Below are 21,555 nucleotides of genomic sequence, written 5' to 3'. Positions count from 1 at the left end.
CTCCCAACCTGCCTCGAAGGGCCTGCGTAAGGTCTGCGTCACAGTACAATCCACAGGTGCACTCAATGAAAGTGGTACTGTGTTCACAGTAGAATAATATTCTGGCATTTTGCTTGGTGTCAGTGAAGCTAGAAAGTGGATGCAAGTCATTCTTGATTGATTTTGAATGATAAGGGGCTGCAGGTGACCTGGACCCTGTGTAGCTACTCTTGGAGTGTGTTTGTTTACTACTGCTTGATACAATGTTTGTGCAATTTCACATGTTCCTGCGCATGTAAAAAATAAACAGGCGAGCACTTGGACGTTTTAGTGGGCACTACTCATTCCTTGCCATCAACATAATTTCACAGGGGAATACATATTTTGAAATAAATTAAGGCTGCTTCAAATTTCATGGTGCCAGGAAACTATTTGCAATCATACACCCGTGTCTTCATTGTACGGAAGTGTAAGCAAGGTGAAATGCACCCCTCAAAACACCTGTCCAATGCCGAGCGGTGCCTTTTCCAAAATGGAACCCAGACAGCATGCATGTCACATTCGGCATACATATTCCTTTATTACCTGCAAAATACACTCAGAGTCAAATTTAAGAAATGCATATAGTGTAGTATAGAGCTAGTATTTAGCTACCTCTTGTTTAAACTGAGGCCACATGTGTAAGTTTACATACACTTAGGCTCAACCCACCTCTGCTCAAAAGTGAGAGCTGAGTGAGAGACCCTAGTTGCTTTTTTTGGGGAGCTAATTGTCTCCACAACATCTCCCTTAATCGGTATTAGGGAATTGATTTGCGGGAACCACCCTGGCACAGAAACTCAGACAAGAAGAGCAACCTAACATTGGCACGCAATTAAACCGGGGAGAAGGGAGGGGATCACTCCCTTTATGACGAGGGCGAAGAGGAGAAACAAAGAGAGGCTCTTCCCCTTATTGTGAGTGGGAAAGCAGAAGGAAAGCAAGCACTCAAATAAGTCAACCAACGTTACAGCGGCCAAAAGCAGACATGAACAGAGTACACAGATGATACTATTTTCATACTCGTATTGTGCCACAGGCTATAGAGTCTAGTTGTGATAAAAAAAAAAATGAGGTGGTAATGTCTGGGGTCCCAGAAGGAAGAACACGCAGAGGGTCAGGTACCTAAGGGTGGAAATGCGTTTTATATGGGCCCCCTACTGTTTCAATTCTAGGAGAGCAGAGGGTTCTAGCAACTAACTAAGGATGTCTGATACAAATAAAAAGCAGGTAATGTGTGTTTATTTGTAATGATTTATATATGCGTAACATGTGTCACAAAATAAGTTCAGTATTTCGCGTTCCATTGAGACTAGGGTGGTTCTTTAAAAGCATATGTTTGGAGGCCCTTTAAGGTCTAGCTTTCAAACATATGTAGGCCGTGCTTGTCATCATGAGTGAGCCAACGTACAATTCAATTTTGGTGTGGGCTGTGTCAATAGTCATTCTTTTTTGTATGAAGCAACGCTATGCTATAGTAAACTATATGCCTAGTGAAGGTTTATTCTAGAGCACAGTCTTTGAACTGGGTCCCTTCTAGGAATTTCTTTTCAGGGAATGCAAATAAGAGAGGGTAAGTAAAATGATTTGCTAAAGGTCACACACATTGGTTAAGTGGTCAAGCAGAATTAGGAAAACCACAGTGATTAAAAATGAAGGTGATCACTCTGCTTGTGCATGACTATGATTGGGCTAGCAGGGAGGCACAAGGTTGGGGGCAAAAGATTTAGGAGAGGTGCCTAAGGCTCCTGGTCACCCTACTGACACTTATAATTCCATACCTTCTGAAAGTGCACACACAATCGAGAAAATTATGCAATGTTCCTTCAAGGAGACAAAGAGAACAGCCCCAGGGGACAGTAATCTGCATTTCTGCATTCACCTAGATTCACTACAATGGCCACATTCTACATTCACCTAGATTCAATATAATGGCTACACTCTACATTCAGCTAGATTCAATACAATGGCTACATTCTACATTCACCTAGATTCACGAGAATGGCCACATTTTACATTCACCTAGATTCAATATAATGGCTACACTCTACATTCAGCTAGATTCAATACAATGGCTACATTCTACATTCACCTGGATTCACTAGAATGGCCACATTTTACATTCACCTAGATTCAATATAATGGCTACATTCTACATTCAGCTAGATTCAATACAATGGCTACATTCTACATTCACCTAGATTCACTCATTTGTCTAGTTTCAATACAGTTAGAAAGATGCCTGCCTGTCCAGATTTAGGCTTGCTTACTTTGACAGTCAAGGCACATTCCAGTGATGAAAACTCAAGAAAACCGTGCTGGGTTTTTAACTTACTCCAGGAGGGCACGCCCTAGAAGACTAAGTAGAACTGCCCCTTCTGGAGAAGGTTCCATTGAATTGTGTTTGGTTGGTTGCTTTCTGTCCTATCCCAGAGTAGCCAAAGAGTGATAGCACAGTGGTCGGCAACCCGATGCTCTCCAGAGGTTCTGGACTGCAACTCTTGTGATCCATTTCCTTTGATTATAGGGTTGAATGGAGTTGTAGTCCAAAACGTCTGGAGTATGCAGACACCGGTCTTAGATCTAAGAACTGCTGGATCAAGCAGTTCCATTATATTTTTAGCAATGTCCTGCCAGTGCAAATCACACAATAGAGAGTAAGTATTGGAATGTTAAAATATAAGCAATGCATCTGGCTGTCAGGTTTCTGAGTGCCATGTCATTTATTTTTATGTTTCTTGATGGAAGGGTGTTCTGTAGCACAAACTCGACCTGGGGGTATCAGGGCCCTGTGCAGCAGTAACAAAAAATACTTTTACCAGATTCATAATCTGATTGAGGTAATACATGCATCTTAACTCACACACATCACCTGATACTTCTATGCACAGCCCTCCTATTCAGTCTGCGGCACCCATCCATGCCTGCCTAATCTCTACATTTGAAAGGCTGATTCCAAGAGTCCTTCTCCTAATATCCACCAGACAGCACTTTAGTGCCTCAAAGTCCTTGACCATTGAAATATTTAGAGAGAGCAGTATGCCGCCTGTACATTGGTGCCAGGAGACGGGGAGTAATACTGGTTCAGGTGTTCCAACCAAGGTGGTCTCCTCTTTCAATGAAAGGTGGTAACTGCAGAATAGGAGTTGGGAAACTAATAGTATTTTTAAATGATTCTATGAAGAGTCTCAGGGCCACCCAGCTATCCAACCTGTAGTACAGGACATTTAATATAGACTCCGGGCTTCGGTACTTGTTAGGGCCTTCTCGGCGGACTGCAACCCAGCACCACGGCACAGAGAAAATGGAGAAGTGAGGCACAGCATGGTTACTGCAGCTGTCAGAACCATGCCTTTGCTGGCATCAGAAACAGAAGAAAGGCAACAAGTTAGCAGTACATAAAACACAAAAACAACAAACAAACTAGGAACTGGTTTTTTGGTTAAAAACAGTTCGATAATGGGGTTAGAGTGACTGTTTTTCAAATGTTGATGGCGTAGCTCTCCGAAAAGTTGTTTTGCTCTTTATTGTACATTGAACTACGCTTCTGGTCAGATGGTCCTCTTTTAAGAGATTGGAATTGCTATTTGGAGAGTTAGAATTCAGGATTAGGGCAATATGTTATTTATTTTATTTGATTTATTTGCATTTTTAAAGCACTCACACAGCCCAGGTGCATCGAGGCGCTGTTACAGGAATATGTCTTAGTTGCGTATTTATAACGCGCTTGATACCCAGAGGTTTCTAAGTGCAGACCCGGGGATTGAACGTGTGTTGCTTCGTGTCGTCTTGTTTCCAAGGTGAGCACGTTGCCTATGAGCTATCCTGCCAGGACATCAAGTATGATGTGAATTTGAATGTGTCGGCAAGTCGTCGCAGTGAGCTGGTGTTAGAGTAAAGCAGCATCTCATTTACTCATTTCTTTCTGCGCTGCGTTGGTGCGTGACTGCTGTATGCTTTTGTCCCACGCAGATGCTTTTTACAATATGGCTTCCTGTTAGTTTGGCATGGTAAGCCATCAGATCACTCGGGGGATGAAGATGACGAGGGATACGTGCTGTGTTCAGGGGTACTCCTTTGGGCAGATAGAGCTATAGTGGATTGTTTTCCAAGACTCATCTAGCCTGGATCCAGCCTTCCCACCTGCCTTCTTTCCAGTCCCAAGCAGGGACATCATAAAAATAAAATGCCAGGGGTAGCAGAAGTGACATCACACATTTGGTGACATCACTCAAGGAGGCATCACATGAACTTTTGACCCCATTGACATTATAGGAAGTGACATCAGTGATGTAAATACAATCTACAATGTGTGAGAGATTGAGACAATAATAAAAGATTCCTTAAGGCAACAAATGGCTATTTTAGTTATGAACTTTGATGTGCAAGGGTGCAGCCATTATTACAAAGATACATACACAACTGAGTTATCATAAGCCAGAGGCACTGTTTTCATATGCCATTCATTCGAGCCTCATGCTACTACTTACTGCAACTGCATTCCAGCTGTTTTGTCTCAGACCAGATAGCCATCATAGTCAAGGAATTTGTTCATAAGTACTGTTACTGTATAAGTGCAGCTTCAAACGCCATTGTACGGCAGCTAAAATAATTTTATTCAATGTGCTGCCTCACTTGCCAAGGTACTGTGAACATAATCTAAGTGCAGCCACATATGCCAAAGTAGGGTTTACCCGTTATAGCCTCACATGCCAGGTACAGCTTTATATGCCCAGGTGTCTCCACTATATGCAAAGTGCAGCCTCAATGACCAGATAGTCCCAGCGCAAATATACATATGTGAACAAACAAATGAAGAAATTGTTTACCAACTACCATAATTAACTGAACAGTAATGCTTGATAAAGTCTTGTATTTTAATTTGTCTTCCTGCCATTTAAATGAAACAGGGCCTATTCTAAGCTGTTTGTTTTTAATCACAACATATCTTTATATTTTGTTTGGACGGATTAAGAAGAGAATCTGCCAAAGGCTATAATTAAAAACAAAAATTGTTGTCATTCACAAGTTGGTATAGGATGGCTTACATTCGTCAGATCCCATTGCTAGGGATGTGCTTTGAGAAGACTGAAATGCTGGACACGCTTCCAAAAAATACTTTGAAGCTTAAGATTATGCATTTGTTTGCTGGTATTCGGGAGGAAGGAATCATTCAAAGAACCCAAGTAAGACTCTATTCCCCTTTCTCTCCCCTATGAGAGGGCAGCTGGGTACCTGTTTTTTGTTACAGATTTGTATCACACGGCCTTCCTCTCTAAGGCCCAGTTTATCATGTTATCACTGAGGGTCGTTATGTCCAGTTGGAGCTACTTCTCTCTGCCTTTGTGTGGAAAGGGAGACATTGGCCCATTTAGTTATTGTCTGTCCCCTCTATGCAGTCATTAGAAACACGTTGCAACTGGGGGTTTTGAGAGACAGTGGACTGAGGGGTGTCTAGAGCTCAGGGTGGCGTTTGCCTTTGGCAGCTTCCTGAGGAAAGCATGGGCTAAGAGAGCTTGATTATTGTCACCAGAGCGAAAGAATCCTGTGTAAAGGGAAAGGTGAACTACTATTCCTGTACCAATGCAATATCTCAACACAATCATTGTTTCATATCAATACTCTACATGAATTAGTGCTTGCTTTTATCCCCATGATGTCATCGTAACAAATGTACAAACCGTTTTTGGATTTCACTATTTTGTTTCAATTAACACATTTTTGTCTTTGTTTTCAGATTGCATTAAATGTGTTTTTATATACGTTTTATGGATGTATGATCCGGACTAAGCGAGTTTGACTGACTGATTATATTTTATTCTTGTGTGCATTTATTCTTTGGGCCTAAGCCCTGCCCACCTTATGCCTTCCTGGTTGTCGCTCTTTTTCCCTACGTAAGCATCCCTCCAGCCTCTTTTCCTTTGCAGTTGGGGAGCAGGTGCAAGTGGATCTAGGTCACCTGGCCTAAGCCCCGCCCACCTTCTTAGCCCTGCCTCTTTCTTGTGCTCTTAACTCTAAGTTGAAGGGCGCCTTTCGCTCGGGCGTCCGAAGCAAAGGGCAGATGAAGAAAAGGGCAATTCCTGTTTGGGCCTGTTCAGGCCAGAAGGACCCAAGGCCCGAATCCCCTGCCCAGACAGCAGGTAAGCATGCACCAACATGTGTTACTCCCCCTGTCCCCACAGGCCATCGCCAACTGTGGTCCCCCGTGATGTTCTGTTGTGCCCCCCCCTTCTCGCATACAGCAGTTGCCTGTTTTGCTTGATTCTTCCACCCTGCTTCCCTTCCCCACCATCCAGTCCTCTGCCCCTCGCCCCCCACATCCTACCTCTGCAGGAGTCTGTCCGGATATATTCTGGTTTCACCATCAACACCTTTTGCCAATAGTTGGATTTGACTTTTATGGACTTCATTGATTCATGGTGCGTCACCCTTTCTCATGGTGCACCTGAATCATGCTGTTCCCATCTTCATCTTGAATCCTGGCTTGCATTTGATGTTCTCTTGCAACATGATGTGTTACTACTGACTTCTACACTTGTATTTGCTCTCCACTTTTTTACTGCTCATTCTCTGTTCTCTCCTGCTCTCCCTTTTTCCCTTTTCCTATCTCCTCCCCTCCTCCCCTTACTTTCTTCTATGCACTTAGTCTATCAGAATTGTCCTTGACCTAGTATGATAGCAACATTGTTTGTCTCCTTCTCCTCCCCTAATTGTCCACCCCTCCTTCCAGCACTATCTGAAATGTCGTCAGGCCTAGTACGTTAGTCGCTTGTTTTGTTCCTCCCCTCCCTTTCTGCACCCCTCTCCCTCACCTTTTGTTAATCCCCAGCTCTACCAGAAATGTAATCAGGCCTAGTACGGTAGTCGCCTGTCTGTTTCTATTACCTTTCCACTCTCCTCCTCCCTTATCTACGTCTTAGCTCTTGCACTCTCTGAAATGTCGCCAGGCCGAGTACAGTAGTTAATTTCACATTCTTATTGTTCATGGCCTGTAGGAATGTCATTATATTTTCCCTTGTTCCCTCCCTTGCTTTGAAGTGCTTTGAAACACATTGAGTATAGGCATTATATAAATAAACGCTCATATCATATCATATCATGTACATATTTTGGAAATTGGTACATATAGGGCCCGATTCATGGAATGTTTTGCACAGTGCAAAGTGACTTTGCACTGCTAAAAAACACGCTGATTCATGGAACAGTGCAAAGTGTCCTTTTGCCGTGTAAAGTCTCTTTGGACGGCAAAAATACACTTTGCACTGTTCCATGAATCAGGGTGGAGCAGTGCAATGTGTATTTTTGCAGTGCAAAGTGACTTTGCATGGCAAAAAGACACTTTGCACTGTTCCATGAATCAGGGTGTTTGTTGGCAGTGCAAAGTCACTTTTCAGCAGTAAAACGACACTTTGTACTGTGCAAACAATTCCACGAATCGGGCCCATAATATGTGCAGACAGTCATGCAGTAAATGCAGATATGAAAGTGCAAGGCTTCTGCATATGCTATGATATGATATTGCATTTGTAACGCGCCTATGCACAAGTGTTTCGAGGCGCAAGCCCTACATCACTGAGCCCTACAGAAACACCCTGGTGAAGCTAACATTGCACTGGGCCTGATGTTGCCAACACTGCCTCTAAATCCAGGGGTCGCAGAGGCAGGGGGCATGGTTTGCAAGGGGAATGCCAGGGGTAGCAGCTTCTACACCTGTCTACACCCAAAAGGCGTCCATGATCTCAAGATGGTGCCTGCCGAATACTTTTAGACTGGTCCAAGCCGGTAGAGTGTCTTTGCCTGTTGCTCGCTTGCTGCATGTGTTCTTTTTTGGTCGTGTCTGCCCTTGTGTGGATTCTGGTTAGATTCCTGTGATGTGCTGCTAGGTCCTGGATCTTCACCTTGTTTCAGCTTCTTCTTGTCGTTATTTAAAGTCGTTTTTATTCCATTGCGAGGGAGCCGAATCTAGGTCAAGCGACACATTAACAAAGAATGCAGGCTTATCAGAGCGGAAGCCTGCACATTGCCACTCGACCGGTGCATGATTCATCAGCCTTGGGCATCTTCTTGACATAGTCACAAAATGGTCCCCTTTTCGTACAAATGTTTATGGATGCCTGGACAACATTGAAGTGCAGTCGAACGCATGCTGCTTAGCATTTGAATGCATCAGTAGCATCAGTACTAAGGGGCCGTGTAACAGGGAAAATATCTTGCTGAACTGATGCTCCTGTTAAAATGAGTATTTTCTACAAGTAAAGCAACAGAACATTCTTAGAATCCTGTCTCCAGATTTAAAATCATAAATTGTATATGTGGCCTGCCTTCAGGCTCCTAGTACTGAAATATCAAGCATATTGCTTCCATCTTCCCTGGGCAGGCATGATTGCATTTGTCAGCTGTTGGCAATTGACAAAGTATTTTTTTCTCTTGTGTGCTGCTTAGTTAATAAATTTAAAAAGCAAGTACTGCACTAGGACATGTATATTGTTATGAAGTTGGTCTCTAAATGGTAAAAGGAACTAAGACCCTGCTCGCAGATCCATCAAACAATAAAAGCAGTGACAGGCTTTCAGGATATCCACAATGACTATAGATGGGGGGAAAAGGGGATATCATTAATTTCAGTGTCCATAATTTGCATATGTGTTGGTACTTCAAAAGACCTGGCTGGATTGTATTGATTGTTCATTAGGGTTGACAAGCGCAGCCCTGCAAAGCAAAGCTTCTATTGAGCGGTGGCTATAAAGAAGGCTTCTACTCTAGCAGGCCTCTGAGTCTGGGCCACGAGAGCCAAATCCACCCCATGTTTTAATGTTTTTAAAATAACTATAAAATAATGCATTATTGGGCAAACAGAACCAGCCACCCAGTATAAAAATAGGCAGAAGCTCACTAGCTTTGAGATAGATAGGAAGGGGAATTGGAGAGTGGTTAATGACGGAGAAGCAGTTGGCGGGCAGTGCTGCCCAGACCTGGAAACACATTGCCAATACCTTGCTGGGGGCTTTAATCCAGGCCCTGGCAGTGGCTAGACGATCTTGAAAAAAAGTAGCTGATTGCAAGCCTGTTGGGGGTTCTAGCCAAAAGCCTGGCACAAGCAAGAATAGTCAAAGAGGAGAAACAGACCAGAGCCTATAGTGGGCTCACCCTAAGTGCCAAGAAGTGCACCTGAAAAGCCCAGCAGACCAGAGCCTGCAGTGGTTTCATCCTAGGTGCCAGGCAGGCATTCAGCAAAGCAGACCAGAGGTGTAGTGGGTTCCTCCTAGGTGCCAAGCAGTGCACCTGAAATGCCTAGCAGACCAGAGCCTGTAGTGGGTTCATCCTAGGTGCCAAGCAGTGCACCTGAAATGCCCAGCAGACCAGAGCCTATAGTAGGGTGACCCTAGGTGCCACGCAGCACACCTGAAATGCCAAGGTACTAGGCTGGGCACCTATAGAGCCAAGCAGACCAGAGCCTGTAGTGGGCTCTTCCTATATGACAAGCTGGCCACCCAGAATGCCAAGCAGACCAGGGCCTGTAGTGGGCCCCAGCCCAGGAGGCGAAATCTTGCTGGTGGGTTACAATAACTTCAATCTGAAGAGGACCATGTGAAAGGGGGTCAAGGAGATCCTTGCCCTTAAATTTGTGGGTGTCCCCTAAGGCAAAGGGAAATCACAAGTACTTGCCCAGCACCCATTTTGGCTGATCTACACATGCAGAGTCCAGAAGAGAGTATCTAAACCAGTGGCATTCAAACTTTTCATGTCAAGCCCCATTAAGTAATAAGGCTGTTACTGAGCCCCCACTTGAGCAAAAATATTGCTGCTTAGCCCACCCCCCATGCCATTTGTCCATATATTTTCGATTAAATGAAGTCCTGTATTCCCCTTTTGAAAAGCATTGCACCCCCCTCAAGACCTTTCAGCCCCCGCCAGGGGGGCCTGCCCCACAGTTTGAGGACCACTGATTCTAAACCAAGCAGCATCCAAGAATGCATGCTGCAGCAGAATAGACACCCTGTGACTGTGACCTCCCTAGGGCCGTGTTTGCTTTGAGGATAAGGACTTGAGCAGTAGACTATGGTGTTAGGTGCTTCTAGATTAGACCCTGGCACCAATTCTGTTTTCGAGTCATTTGGATACTACATTTGGGCTACCGGTGTGTCTGGGAGTAGCGCAGTCCCTTGGCCTATTCATTCCACGGAAACTCTGAGTGCACTGTCTGTACAGACATCCATTTATACATTTCCCAAACGCCGGAGCTCTCCGTGCATCCCTCCATAGTGGACAGTTCATACTCTATACACCCTTGTTTCCATACAACCCTCTTTTATTAAATTAAGAAATACACCCAACAGCTGGCACACAACACGGCCAACTTAATACAATTGTGAGTATGGCACCAGGGTATTAAAATGACAAACATGAATCACAGTGGCCAAATATCAGTGCCTGTGTAATATAAAGGCTCTTTCAGTGGCTTGCCGCAGTACCTTGTTGAGCAAAGCATTCATTAAGGGTAGCCCAATAGGATACAACATCAGGGATGAATACATAAATTAATCTTTCCCTCCAATGTTACCCTCACCTCTCAAATTCATCTCAGAATCCAAAACACGATCAATGATATTGTAAAGTACAAGCTGCTGAAAACTTCCAAACATCAGGGGTCAAAGCGAGCAGGAACCAGCAGGTACAATGCTCTAGGGTCATCCGCCATTGTTCCCTTAATTTATGTCACCTGGAGCACTGTTCTAGGACAGCGAGCACTAACACGCTTTTTTTTTCTCCCCTTCTGGGGATTCAAACCTGGGCAAAGCTTGTAACACATCACCCTCACATCTTACTGAGCTATCTCACCAGGTTGCTTGAGCAGACAGCTTGGAACATAACACCCATTCCCGAGCAGCCACAGAGCCCCCGCCCTGCAGTGATCTGCGTTTGTCTTCTGCAATGAAGCATGGATTGCTGCAGACACAGGGCCCGATTCATGGAATATTTGCTCGGATCAAACTGAATTTGCACTGCTGAAAAGTGACTTTGCACTGCCGACACAAACCCTGATTCATGGAACCGTGCAAAGTGTATTTTTGCCGTGCGAGGTCTGGGCAAAGTCAGTGCATAGTCATTTCAGCAGTACAAAATGACTTTGCCCGGACTTTGCAAGGCAAAAACACACTTTGCACGGTTCCATGAATCAGGGTTTGTGTCACTTTTCAGCAGTGCAAATTCACTTCGAACCGGGCAAATATTCCATGAATCGGGCCCACAGTGTCTTCTGTCCAGAAAATGGGCGGGATTTGTGGCTATGGCCCTGGGCATATCACTTAAGAGGTGCAAATGGTGGGTGATTGGAAAAAGAGGTTGCATAAAGCTGCATGCTTTGGGCAGAGGCTCCGACTTCTGGTTTTCCCGGGGTATGCCACCCCCCCCACAACCCCACAAAAAAGTCCCATTGAAAGTATAGGGACTCTTACGCAGATGACCTTTCCCGGTACACAGATAGTATTTACTGGGGGACCCCGGGTGCCAAAGCACCTGTGTACTCATCGCCCCTGGCTGTGGGGGGTCAATGACTGGAACAATGACGGTGTTCATTTCAGTGCATTTTCTTTCACTGTGTTTTCTGTGTTTTCTTCAGTCTTCATAGTACTGTTGTGAAACAGAGCATTGTGGGGTCAGTGGAGGGAAGGCAGGACCCAGGTAGGGCTTTGCATTCGGGAGGAGGCGTGAGAGTGAGTAGGGGGCTGGTGGGGAGCAGAGAGGTGCAGGGGGTGGGCCAGGGAAAACATAGTTCCACTTTTGTTTCACACTTCAACCGCTGCCAAACTGCAGCAAGAGTGAACAAACTCCCATCGATAAAGTAATCCTATTTCCTCATTCACATCCACCAACTAAGAATTGTCCCAGGGTGGCTATGCCACCATTGTGACATTGTTGTTGCAATTACTAGCACACATTTGTGGTTATGCCACTCGGCGTCCCGCATTTGCAAAGCCTCGTGATGCGATAAGGTGTTACAGGTCATCACTTTAGAGGAGTTGAGTCTTGGGGCATTCGCCTACATCTTGTTGCATGGAAGAAATGTGTATTCTAGTTGCGGGTTTTCGCTAGAGGAATGTTGCTGGGAAGGATTGTGCACCTGTCGAGAGTGGTATGCTATGTGGCTGGGGAAGGTGGTGCCGCTGTCGCTGTCGAGTGTGGCGCGTGTGTAGAGATGTAGCGGTCGACGCGGGTGCTTTGCTATGGACCTGCTAATCATGGACCCTCCACTGCCAGATCCTGTATCTGGAATGAAGTAAAAAAGTATTTATTCGAAGCAAAACTGCTGTGCCACATTTTTTTAAACACTAGTCAATTTAAAATCTAGCATGCTGCAATTATGAGCATTACATACCTCTTTCGCTATTGCAACTCCTCGCCTTTGTTCAGTAGGACTATGCTACTCCATCTTCTCAGTAGCCGGTCAAGTGGCACAGCGAGTAGCGCGCTCGATTTGACATCCCATCCCGGCAGAGCCAAACTCAGCCTTTCATCCTTCCGAGCTCGATAAATGAGCACCACACACACCGGGCAGCGCTCAGACACCCGAGGGTTCATAGCACTATATAATAACACACTATATTCATGTATATTTTGACGTGAAAGGTGTGTGTGTCTACTTTGTCACCCAGACAAACTGTCTGTTTTACATCTTCAGACCACTAACTTTGGAAAGACTTTAACTTTTTCTCCTTTACTTCTTTGATATTTCATTGTACAGCAGAACTTTCCCCAACATCCCTTTCTTCTTGTTTTTCGTATAAACAAGGGAACCCCCACAACCTGTCTCCAGGGCTCCCTCACTGCTCTCCTACATTTTTTAAGAACCCTCTCGCATCCTCATTATCGGATAACGTTTTTTTGTCCTCTCTTCTGGTTTTATGCATGTTTTCTAACTTTGAAATCTTTTTTTCGGTGCTGCCAACTTTTTTAATTTGAAACATTTCAAATTAGCACACAAGTGCAACCTAATGATTTAAAAAAAAAAGACTCTTCTGACACCAAGAACAATGCTAAATCCTGAAATGTAATGGTTTAAGGCGAGTGCTTGTGTGCAAATTGGCCGCAGCAAATTCATGTTACAGCAGCAAACAACCTATTGCATTTTAATGCTCAAGCATTTTTTTTAAATACACAGTGGTGCACATCAATACATATGAATTGTGAAATATTTTGGAGGGGAAAAAATGATCTCGGAACGGGATTAGAAACAAAGTGCTAAAGAAACAAAGCCTAGACGAGGTAAGTGTCGAACCATGAAGATGGCAGCGGTGCCTGGTACAAATCCCAATAACATAACATAACAAATTGAGTGAAATGGACTAATTATGTAACTGAAAGAAGCAGTGAAAGTGAGCAGTGAATGGGATTTACACCTGAACATTCACATCTCGGATACCAAAGCCCTTCCCTATGTTTGCTACAGAAAATAGTACCTCGGAAGCGATGTGATTTTGCCCCATTTCTCTATGCAGAATCGCCGCAGCCCATTGCTTCCTCGAAGTGCCGAAAAGCCTTCATATGGGACGCTGGATGTTCCGGTGACAAACTGTAGTAACCGCAACCGCTGCTCATTGTTGAACCTCTCGACGGCTGCCCAGAACCACCGCACAACAATATGTCCATCATGGTAGCCTAAAAGAGATACATGCTGTTAGGCGATTGAGGAGGAATGGCCCGGAAGCACACACTTTGCAAATGTTTCTTTTTGATTCAAATTGAAATCAAAGAGAGCCTGGGAATAAAGGGGCTGGAGTTTGATGGTCTGTATCTGTTGGAATGACCTCGTTGGGAGAGCTTTGTAAAAAGTCACATTTTGGTTTGACAACCTGTCCTGTCTTTGCCTCCTTTGCCCTCCCTCCAAACTCACCACCCTATACCCAACAAAAACACATCACCAACCAACAGGGTCAGAGAAGTAGCAAAACAAGCAGTTAATAGGAATATTAAGCAAGTGCGGTTAACCCACATTTTCACACCTCTACTGGTCATAGATGTCTCCATCGCACCGAAGATAGCTGCCAACTAGCTCCTTGACATGAGGGTCTCCTTCATCCAGCTATGGATTGTCAGTCAACAAACCTTTGAAAGAAGGGACTTGCAAGACTATACTTACAATGGAACATAAGGAAATGCAAGTTGCAGCACACTTAGTGCTGTTGACTGTAGGTCTGGCACTATATGAGGGTGATTCTCATGGCATGGGGGCAGCTGGCCGCTAAATGGTCACATCCACAGTATTTGTGTGGCTTCAGGAACAATGTTAATGTAGTATTTCCACGTTCGTCGGAAGAGTGCCTGATGAATTTTTAATGATACTTCAAACTATTTGTGGCTAAAACAAAATACTCTGTGCCCCTAGAAAAAGTCTCTGCCCTTAGGCCTGGACCAAGAAAACAATGGGGGTCATTATGAGTCTGGCGGTAGCTGTGCCGGTAAAAATGGTACGGCTGCCACCAGAGTCATTTTTCTCTGGTGCCCGGCAATGGGGACTTACCGGGGCATTACGGCCCGGCGGTCCCAGTAATTGCCAATTGCCAGGCACCGGAAAATACTACTCCCCATTCCCATTCGTGTCCCATTGGATTCAATGGGAATGGGGAGGACGGATGCACCGGCACCATTCATGAATGGTGGCGGTGCATCTGTCAAGGTCTGCGAGCGGGTGCCTGTCAGCCCGCCAGGTCAGACCTGGCAGGCAGAAAAAGGCACCCGCTCGCAGAACTCGTAGTTTGCTGGTTCGGAAACAACAGTACCGGAAATCTTTCCGGTACTGTTGTTTCCGGACCGCCAACCTTGTAATGAGCCCCAATTGTGTGTTTCTCCTTGTGCCCTTGCACTTTTGCCATTAAGATGTTCATCAGGGTTATGCGCTTGCTTGGCGAAAACAGTATGTAACTTGCAGTATGTAATTCACAGTGCTGCAATCAACACAACTGTGTCAGCAAGTGCTAAAGAAAAACATATTTTCGTTTTTATCTACAAAGAAAGGGTGTGGTTAGTGCCTCATAGTTCATATTTTGTATTGTAATGTAAAGTGGTCTTGTAAAGTGGACTTTTACCATTTTGGCATCCTTTTGGCACATGGTTCTGGACTAATGTCAGGTGGGAAGGGTGACTAGTGGCGGCAGATGGAGAGGCAGGTGAAACTGAGTAGTGTGAGCTGGTGTGATTCTACATGGATTGTGGCGGTCTACGGTTTATCCAAACTGGTCAACTGAAGATCTATGAGCTGCTTCCTTGAGACACCAGAGGAGCCGCTGGTCTGTGGGGAATGCAGGCCATAGGACTAAAGATGTTGAGGGCTGTGCATTGGGCACTGAGAGGCTCTACTATGGTTAATGTGGTCATGCTAGGAGGCTTAAGATTGTAGTGTATGTGGGGTCCACGTATGTAGTGCAGAGTTGATAGTAGATTGAAAAGTGAGTAGATTAGTTGGGGAGAGGAAGGTTAGGAGGCTCTTGAGGATTGTTTGGAGTGCAAAGGCTAGGCAGAACAGTTAGAGATCCAGTAGCCTATCGGGTTCAAATCAGATGTGCTATACTGTTGGTATTAGATGGGATGGTGGGTTCTTGCTGTTTCCTGGTTCCATTTTGTTATGATAGTTGGGGCTTTGTTAATGTCCTATGTCTGATTAGGAGGAGTTGGAGAGGCAGACTCAATCAAGTGTGATTTCCAGTGCATCCTTGATTTAAATGACCACCAGTGTGTTTGATCATTTCAGTGAGACGGGTCTAAACTGAGTTCTTGTTTGTAAGCTTTGTGCTCCAATGGGTCTTTGGGTTCCAATTCGCAGTCCAGCCTTAGGAAGTTGTGCTTCTTTCCTATTTTGTCTGTGGTGGTCTTGTGAACAGCCAGGTTTTGAAAGATTTTCTGAAGACCAAGTAGTCTTCCTTTGAGTACAGTTTGCCTGGGCTTTATGTTCCATAGAATGTCTACCAGCAATGAGAACGAGGATCCTTCTCAATGATTATGGTTGAAGTGTGTGAATGCTAATAAAACCACCTTGCTGAATCGAAGGGTTGTGCCAAGTGTGCAGAGGTTGAATTTTTTCTTGCAGGATTCATGGACCCTTCCATGCAAGGTGCAGTGGGAGATGCAGATGGTTTTCAATCGATTTCAGTTTTTGAGAGGTAGTTAGTAGGGAGTAGCGTGCTCTGAGAACCGGGGTGATGTCTTCTCCTCTTTTCAATCTTAGGAGGAGTCAATATGCTCTGGAGTCTTACAGCAATGGGTGCCATGGTTCCAATGGAACATCACATATGGCATGATGTGCTGGATTCATCTTAGTAGAAAGAAGCAGCTTGTTACTATAACTTTGAGAGAACTGTCCATGAGGAATCCAAGGTTTTTGACTGTAGCTCTCTGCTGGGAGTAGGCTCTCATTTCTACAGGCCAAGGAATGGATATGTGGTTGGTTGTTTTGGTGCCACACAACATGCCTTCTTTTTCATTTCTGTTAGTTTTAGTCAATTTGCCATCATCCATGAGTGTGAATGTGCGATGCAGGTGTCAAGGTCCAGTTGATTGGGGTTGAGGTTTGGCTATGCTTGACGATTTGAGCATCATCCGCGTAGTGGAAGCAGGTGAGGCATGAGTTGATGATTTCCAAGCATGGGTGGGAGGTGGTAAGGAGCCATGCAGGTAGTTTTATTTTGTCCAAGAGGAGGGATGTGAGCCTGCAAAGCACAGTTCCCCCTCATACATTCTTTTTAGGCCAATTTTGTGGTGTATAAATCTGAAGCCCAGCGAAATGTCCAGAAGGATGAGGGCACTAAGTGTGCTTGATTCAGAATTATTTTCTTTGTCTGTCCCATGTGGATGGTTCCTTCCCCGTATTGGGACAAAGCCGTGTTGGGATTTGTGCATGAATCTGCGGTGTTCATTAGGTTTGGTAGATGTTGCTAGATGATTATTTTGTGCTATAGTTCCATAAATAGGTGTGAACTGTGTTTGTTTTCTTTTTCTAAAGCGGGACATTCCGTTCATTTGCAGGACTTACAGTCTTCAGAAAAACCGACCTCTCTCTCACCAAAGAGCATGCCAAGGGTGAGACATCAGAAAACTCAACATTTCCTACGGGGAACAATGAACGAGATTGTAAAATGATAATAACCTGCTGGTTTGTTCTCTATGGCTATTAAAGATCAGGAGACCAAGTTTAAGGCATGAGAAAAACGAATGAGGTCTCCAGTGATTTTAACACGCAGCATAGCCTGCTTCAGTGACATTTAAGGCGATACCCATGTGTGACAAACTGAGTTAGTAAATTAAATGTGGTTTCATTTTGTAGTATGTAAATAACAATATTACATTCAGTAAGCATTTCAATGGCAAACTTGGTTAAACTGGTGCAAACTTGGTTAAACTCGAGTGGGTTTAATATGAGAATTCATTAGGCATTGTGTAAAAGTAAACAGTTTCTCGATAAGTGATGAAAAGCATTTCCCATGTGTTAGCTTTCTCGTTGTATTGCTAAGTAGAATGTAGCATTGAAAAAGAAGTTTCCCTTCAGAGAGGAAGGGTCTTGTTGAAAGCATCCTGCCTGGAAACTGCATTCATGTTTCCATGTCTGCGTTTGAAGAGTGTATTTGAAGTCAGAATGTTCAAAATGCAGTAAATACCAGTAGTTATTGACTGCACTCTAAACATTCTAATTGGCTGAGAGGTCAATAAAGATTTCCGTGCGCTAATAACACCTATTATTACAACGCTTAGAAGTCAGTGCAATCCACCACAAAGCTCTATATAAAACATGATAAGATTATTATGATGGGGCATGGGCCTTAGCCCATCTGTATAGGGGATGCCCAGAGTGCCACTAACACATGATCTGGAAAAGTGGGACTCCTACTGTAATATCACATTGCCTATACCACCCCAAAACAGCCCCAAATAGCAGTTTTGTAGCTGGCACAGTTTTCACCAGTTCTACTTTCAAATGATCATCTTGGTAATATGCTACAAATTAAGAACTCCCACTCTCTGGAATGTATTTGTACTAACTTACCTCCCCGATACTCTGTATTATTTCGCCAGTCATTGAGGTCTATTTCAGCTGTGCCAGCTATAACCAGCTCCAGTTCTCTGGCATCGAACACTGAAACAAGTCGAGAGTCTACAACCTGGAATAGAAAACCATGCCTAGCGAATTAGATATTTACGTATGATGACTTCTAAACGGAATTCCTCATTTTCAGACTATATACAAAAGGGGTTGCAGCATTCCATCCGACACGATGGTAGGTGGAGAAATTACACTGTATGTGTCAGAAAGTCTTACACATCACACTGCACTTATTTGAATTTGTATTTGTATTGATCTGAAGGACAGGGTGGTCAATTATGAACAGAAACGTCTTACAATAACATATTTACATAGCATTGGCCGAAAGGGCGCCTGCACAATAGCACAAACATGAGAACAATTGGTGTGTAAGTTTATGAGGGTGTGAACAAAGTGGGATATAGACCACGGACAAAACTAAGAGTAAACAAACAAAATAAGCAACAGATGTCTTACAAAGGTAACACTAACCAAGGGGGCCATGGCTTCGAACTAAAGAAGAGTACTGTACAAATATATAAAATGACATTGTTATGCGGCACTTGAGGGAGTGGTGGGGTCTGGTAGGGAGGATGGAGGAGAGGGCCAGGCACATGGGCTACCTCTTTGGCAATTAAGTGAAGTTAAAGACAAGCTTTTAAGAGATCCACAGTCAGGCTGACTTTAATTGTGATCGGCAGCAGGTTCCAATGGAGCAGGGAGAGTAGGCAGAAAGAACGGAAGTGCGATGGGGCACGGGGGGGGGGCATGGAACAGTGAGGTTGAGTGCAGAGGAGGAGCAGAGGGAGCGAGATGGTGAATAGACAGTTATATATATTTGGATAGGTAATGAGGAGCAAGATCATTGATAGCTTCGCTGACTTGGAGAATGAACTTGAAAAGGGAGGGATTATGCATTGGAGAACCAACTACCATGGTGTGCACACGAGGAGCAAATCTGTAAACTCATTTCTGCTTTCCAGGTACAAAGCTACCATTGGGACCCAGGCATTAATTACTCACTAAAAGAGACAAAGAAGGCTACAGATGTAGCCCACATTTCTGGTTACTTATTTTAAGTCAAGTGGATACAATAAAAAATGCAGAAATAATGCAAATTAATGCACCACCTTATAGAGTCCTGAAGAAGTGTGCTGTGCACGAAACACACACATCTCTATGATGTATAGCTAGGGCCTTACACCATACCTTATTTCCACAAACTGTCATTGTGCCCATTCCATGTTTATGCTTGATTCAAGATCTTAAGAATACACACACTAATGGGAAACCCATGTGATAACATGACTATGGGCCTCATTACACGGTAGGCGGTGAGCCATGGCGCTATTAGCGCCATGGCTCATGCCGGTAAAATACCGGCACCGCCTTGGCGGAAAGGGGATTTACCGCCCCATCCCAAGTTTGGAGGGGCGGTAAATCCCCCTTCCGCCATTGCCCTTCCCCATTCCCATTTCTGCCCCATAGGGCTCTATGGGAATGGGGAAGGCGCTAATTACGGCACCGCAATTTTGCGGTGCCGTAATTAGCTCCGAGGTCCCTTAGCGGGTTGGTATTTAACGCCTGCAAAAAGCAGGCGTTAAAACTCCAACCCGCTAAGGGACCTCGTAGTAAGGCGGCAGGGATTTACCGGTACCGGTATTTTACCGGTGCCGGTAAATCCCTACCGCCTACCGTGTAATGAGGCCCTATGTCTAAATTTCAATGAAGCTAAACAAATTGTGGCAGAATAGTGCAACTAAGTCTCCAAATCTCGCACCAGTGTTAGGATTGTTGTTATTCCAGTCTTCATGTTAGCATTGTTATTAGTGTCTAATAATTTGACATCCACAGTTTCCTCCTTTTATGTAAGGTTCGCCAATCTATCCCAGGATAGGTACATGTCGCAAGCAAGGCATAAAAATAGCTTTCAGGAATTCTACCAAGAAGCCAGAAAATGAAGACACAATTGTTGACATAAACGTATAGTAGGTGTGAGAGTTTGACATACTACATATTGCATACTGTAGCTTACGTAGTCTAGACATATGGGGAAACCCAGCACAGCCCGAAGCTGCAGGCTACTCACAAACCTTATTTCCATATTACATAGCCTGTATGTATATCACAAAAGCATTAGTGATTTGCAAACAGGATTTCAGGATCCTTTGCTCCTCATTGGTGAATGGCTGTTGCATCCCTCGGAGTCATAGATGTCCACAAGAAGCGGCTCAGTGAAAATGACACCTTCCCTCGAATACACAGTATTACTGACACTACTTCCTTTTCTCTATATGTGACAAATACCAGGGATTCTGAAATTCAGCTGATATTTTTCAGAAATGTTGCTAGAAAAGTGAATCCTTTTTCCTGGGTTTGTTTGCTTCCTCTGTGTTGCTTGCAGCCATTTTTATATTAAGGACGTGAGGCAAAGGTGGTGAGTGGAACCCGGTGCAAGCCTTGAGTCTCAGAATGCCCTTTTCACCGTTGCTAGACGCCATAGAGGTAAGCCGCCATTTGCAGAGTCTTTGCTATCAAGGGAAAGGACAGATATAATTCCCAATAAAAGTCTCTGCTTAGGCCCTGGATTCTTAGGCCACCCGCACCATGATTAGGTGCCAGATGTGTACCCTTCTCCAACATGATCCACCCCTCTATTAGTTCTGCTTGAAAATGATCCCATCTTCCTGCGTTTGATGCCACCAAGTTTATGGTGCCAAGACATCATACCATGTCAGCAGCTTCTGCTGCCTTTTCATCTTATCCTGCAGATCAAGACAATTAGAGTCAATCCGGTGCCGAGGCTCATAGTGGCATCTCCGTTGTCTCCAGCACTCATCAACGACATGTCCCAACGTATGGCTATGGACAGAGGACATGACATCTTCTGATCTTTCTGCAATACATCCAGCTGATCTACGCAGAACAGCGGTTCATCGCTGTTTCAACCACTTTCAGCACCGCTGGTATCTCGAATAGCCCTGCGGCCACGATAACTGTTAGCTAGGTTCACAATGCTACCACAACGATGTTACTTATGGATCATATTTCAGCTCTACCCACTAATCTCAAAACACTCTGGTGCTATGCAGACATCCCAGTCATCATCCGGATGGCATTCCCTCAAGCATTCCTTTCTTCTGTTCATTGTCTGTTCTGCCAGAGGAGGAAGCCTTCTCCTTTTACTTAATTGTGAAACATACGCAGGTTTTCTGAAAGCTCTATTGGGGTCAAGTTCGCATGGATGAAATTATGTATTTGTTGTGTACCTTGAAGGTGTCTGGGCGACAGCTTTGTACAAGTAAAACACCAAATGAAAAGACAGCACCACTTTCAGATGGCACATGCAGGTATTTGGAATTAGGATGCCATTTCCAACAGAAATCCCTTAGACAAGATGCATGGCAGTAGATATAGACTGCAGACAGTGACTGGGGAACAAACATACATAGAATATAAACAAGAGGCCT

The 21,555-nt window shown here is 44.4% G+C and overlaps 1 protein-coding gene across 5 annotated transcripts in view; it reads right to left on the bottom strand.

Moving 5' to 3' along the window:
• Positions 1–21,555, bottom strand: part of HECW1 (HECT, C2 and WW domain containing E3 ubiquitin protein ligase 1) — a 1,624,660-nt gene that overhangs the window by 13,806 nt on the left and 1,589,299 nt on the right. For all 5 annotated transcript variants that reach the window (XR_011274209.1, XM_069613305.1, XM_069613307.1 and 2 more), the window contains 2 exons: positions 18,050–18,164; positions 13,476–13,674 (listed from right to left, as the gene is read on the bottom strand). Coding sequence is in view for 4 of the 5 variants with exons in the window: in XM_069613305.1 (XP_069469406.1) it covers positions 13,476–13,674; positions 18,050–18,164 (314 nt within the window). In the remaining variant the exon portion in view is untranslated. The remainder of the gene's footprint in view (positions 1–13,475; positions 13,675–18,049; positions 18,165–21,555) is intronic.

The sequence above is a fragment of the Ambystoma mexicanum genome, chromosome 5p (genome assembly GCF_040938575.1).
Source record: "Ambystoma mexicanum isolate Mex_15411 chromosome 5p, UKY_AmexF1_1, whole genome shotgun sequence".
NCBI lineage: Eukaryota > Metazoa > Chordata > Amphibia > Caudata > Ambystomatidae > Ambystoma > Ambystoma mexicanum.
This window is presented reverse-complemented; position numbering and strand designations above follow the sequence as displayed.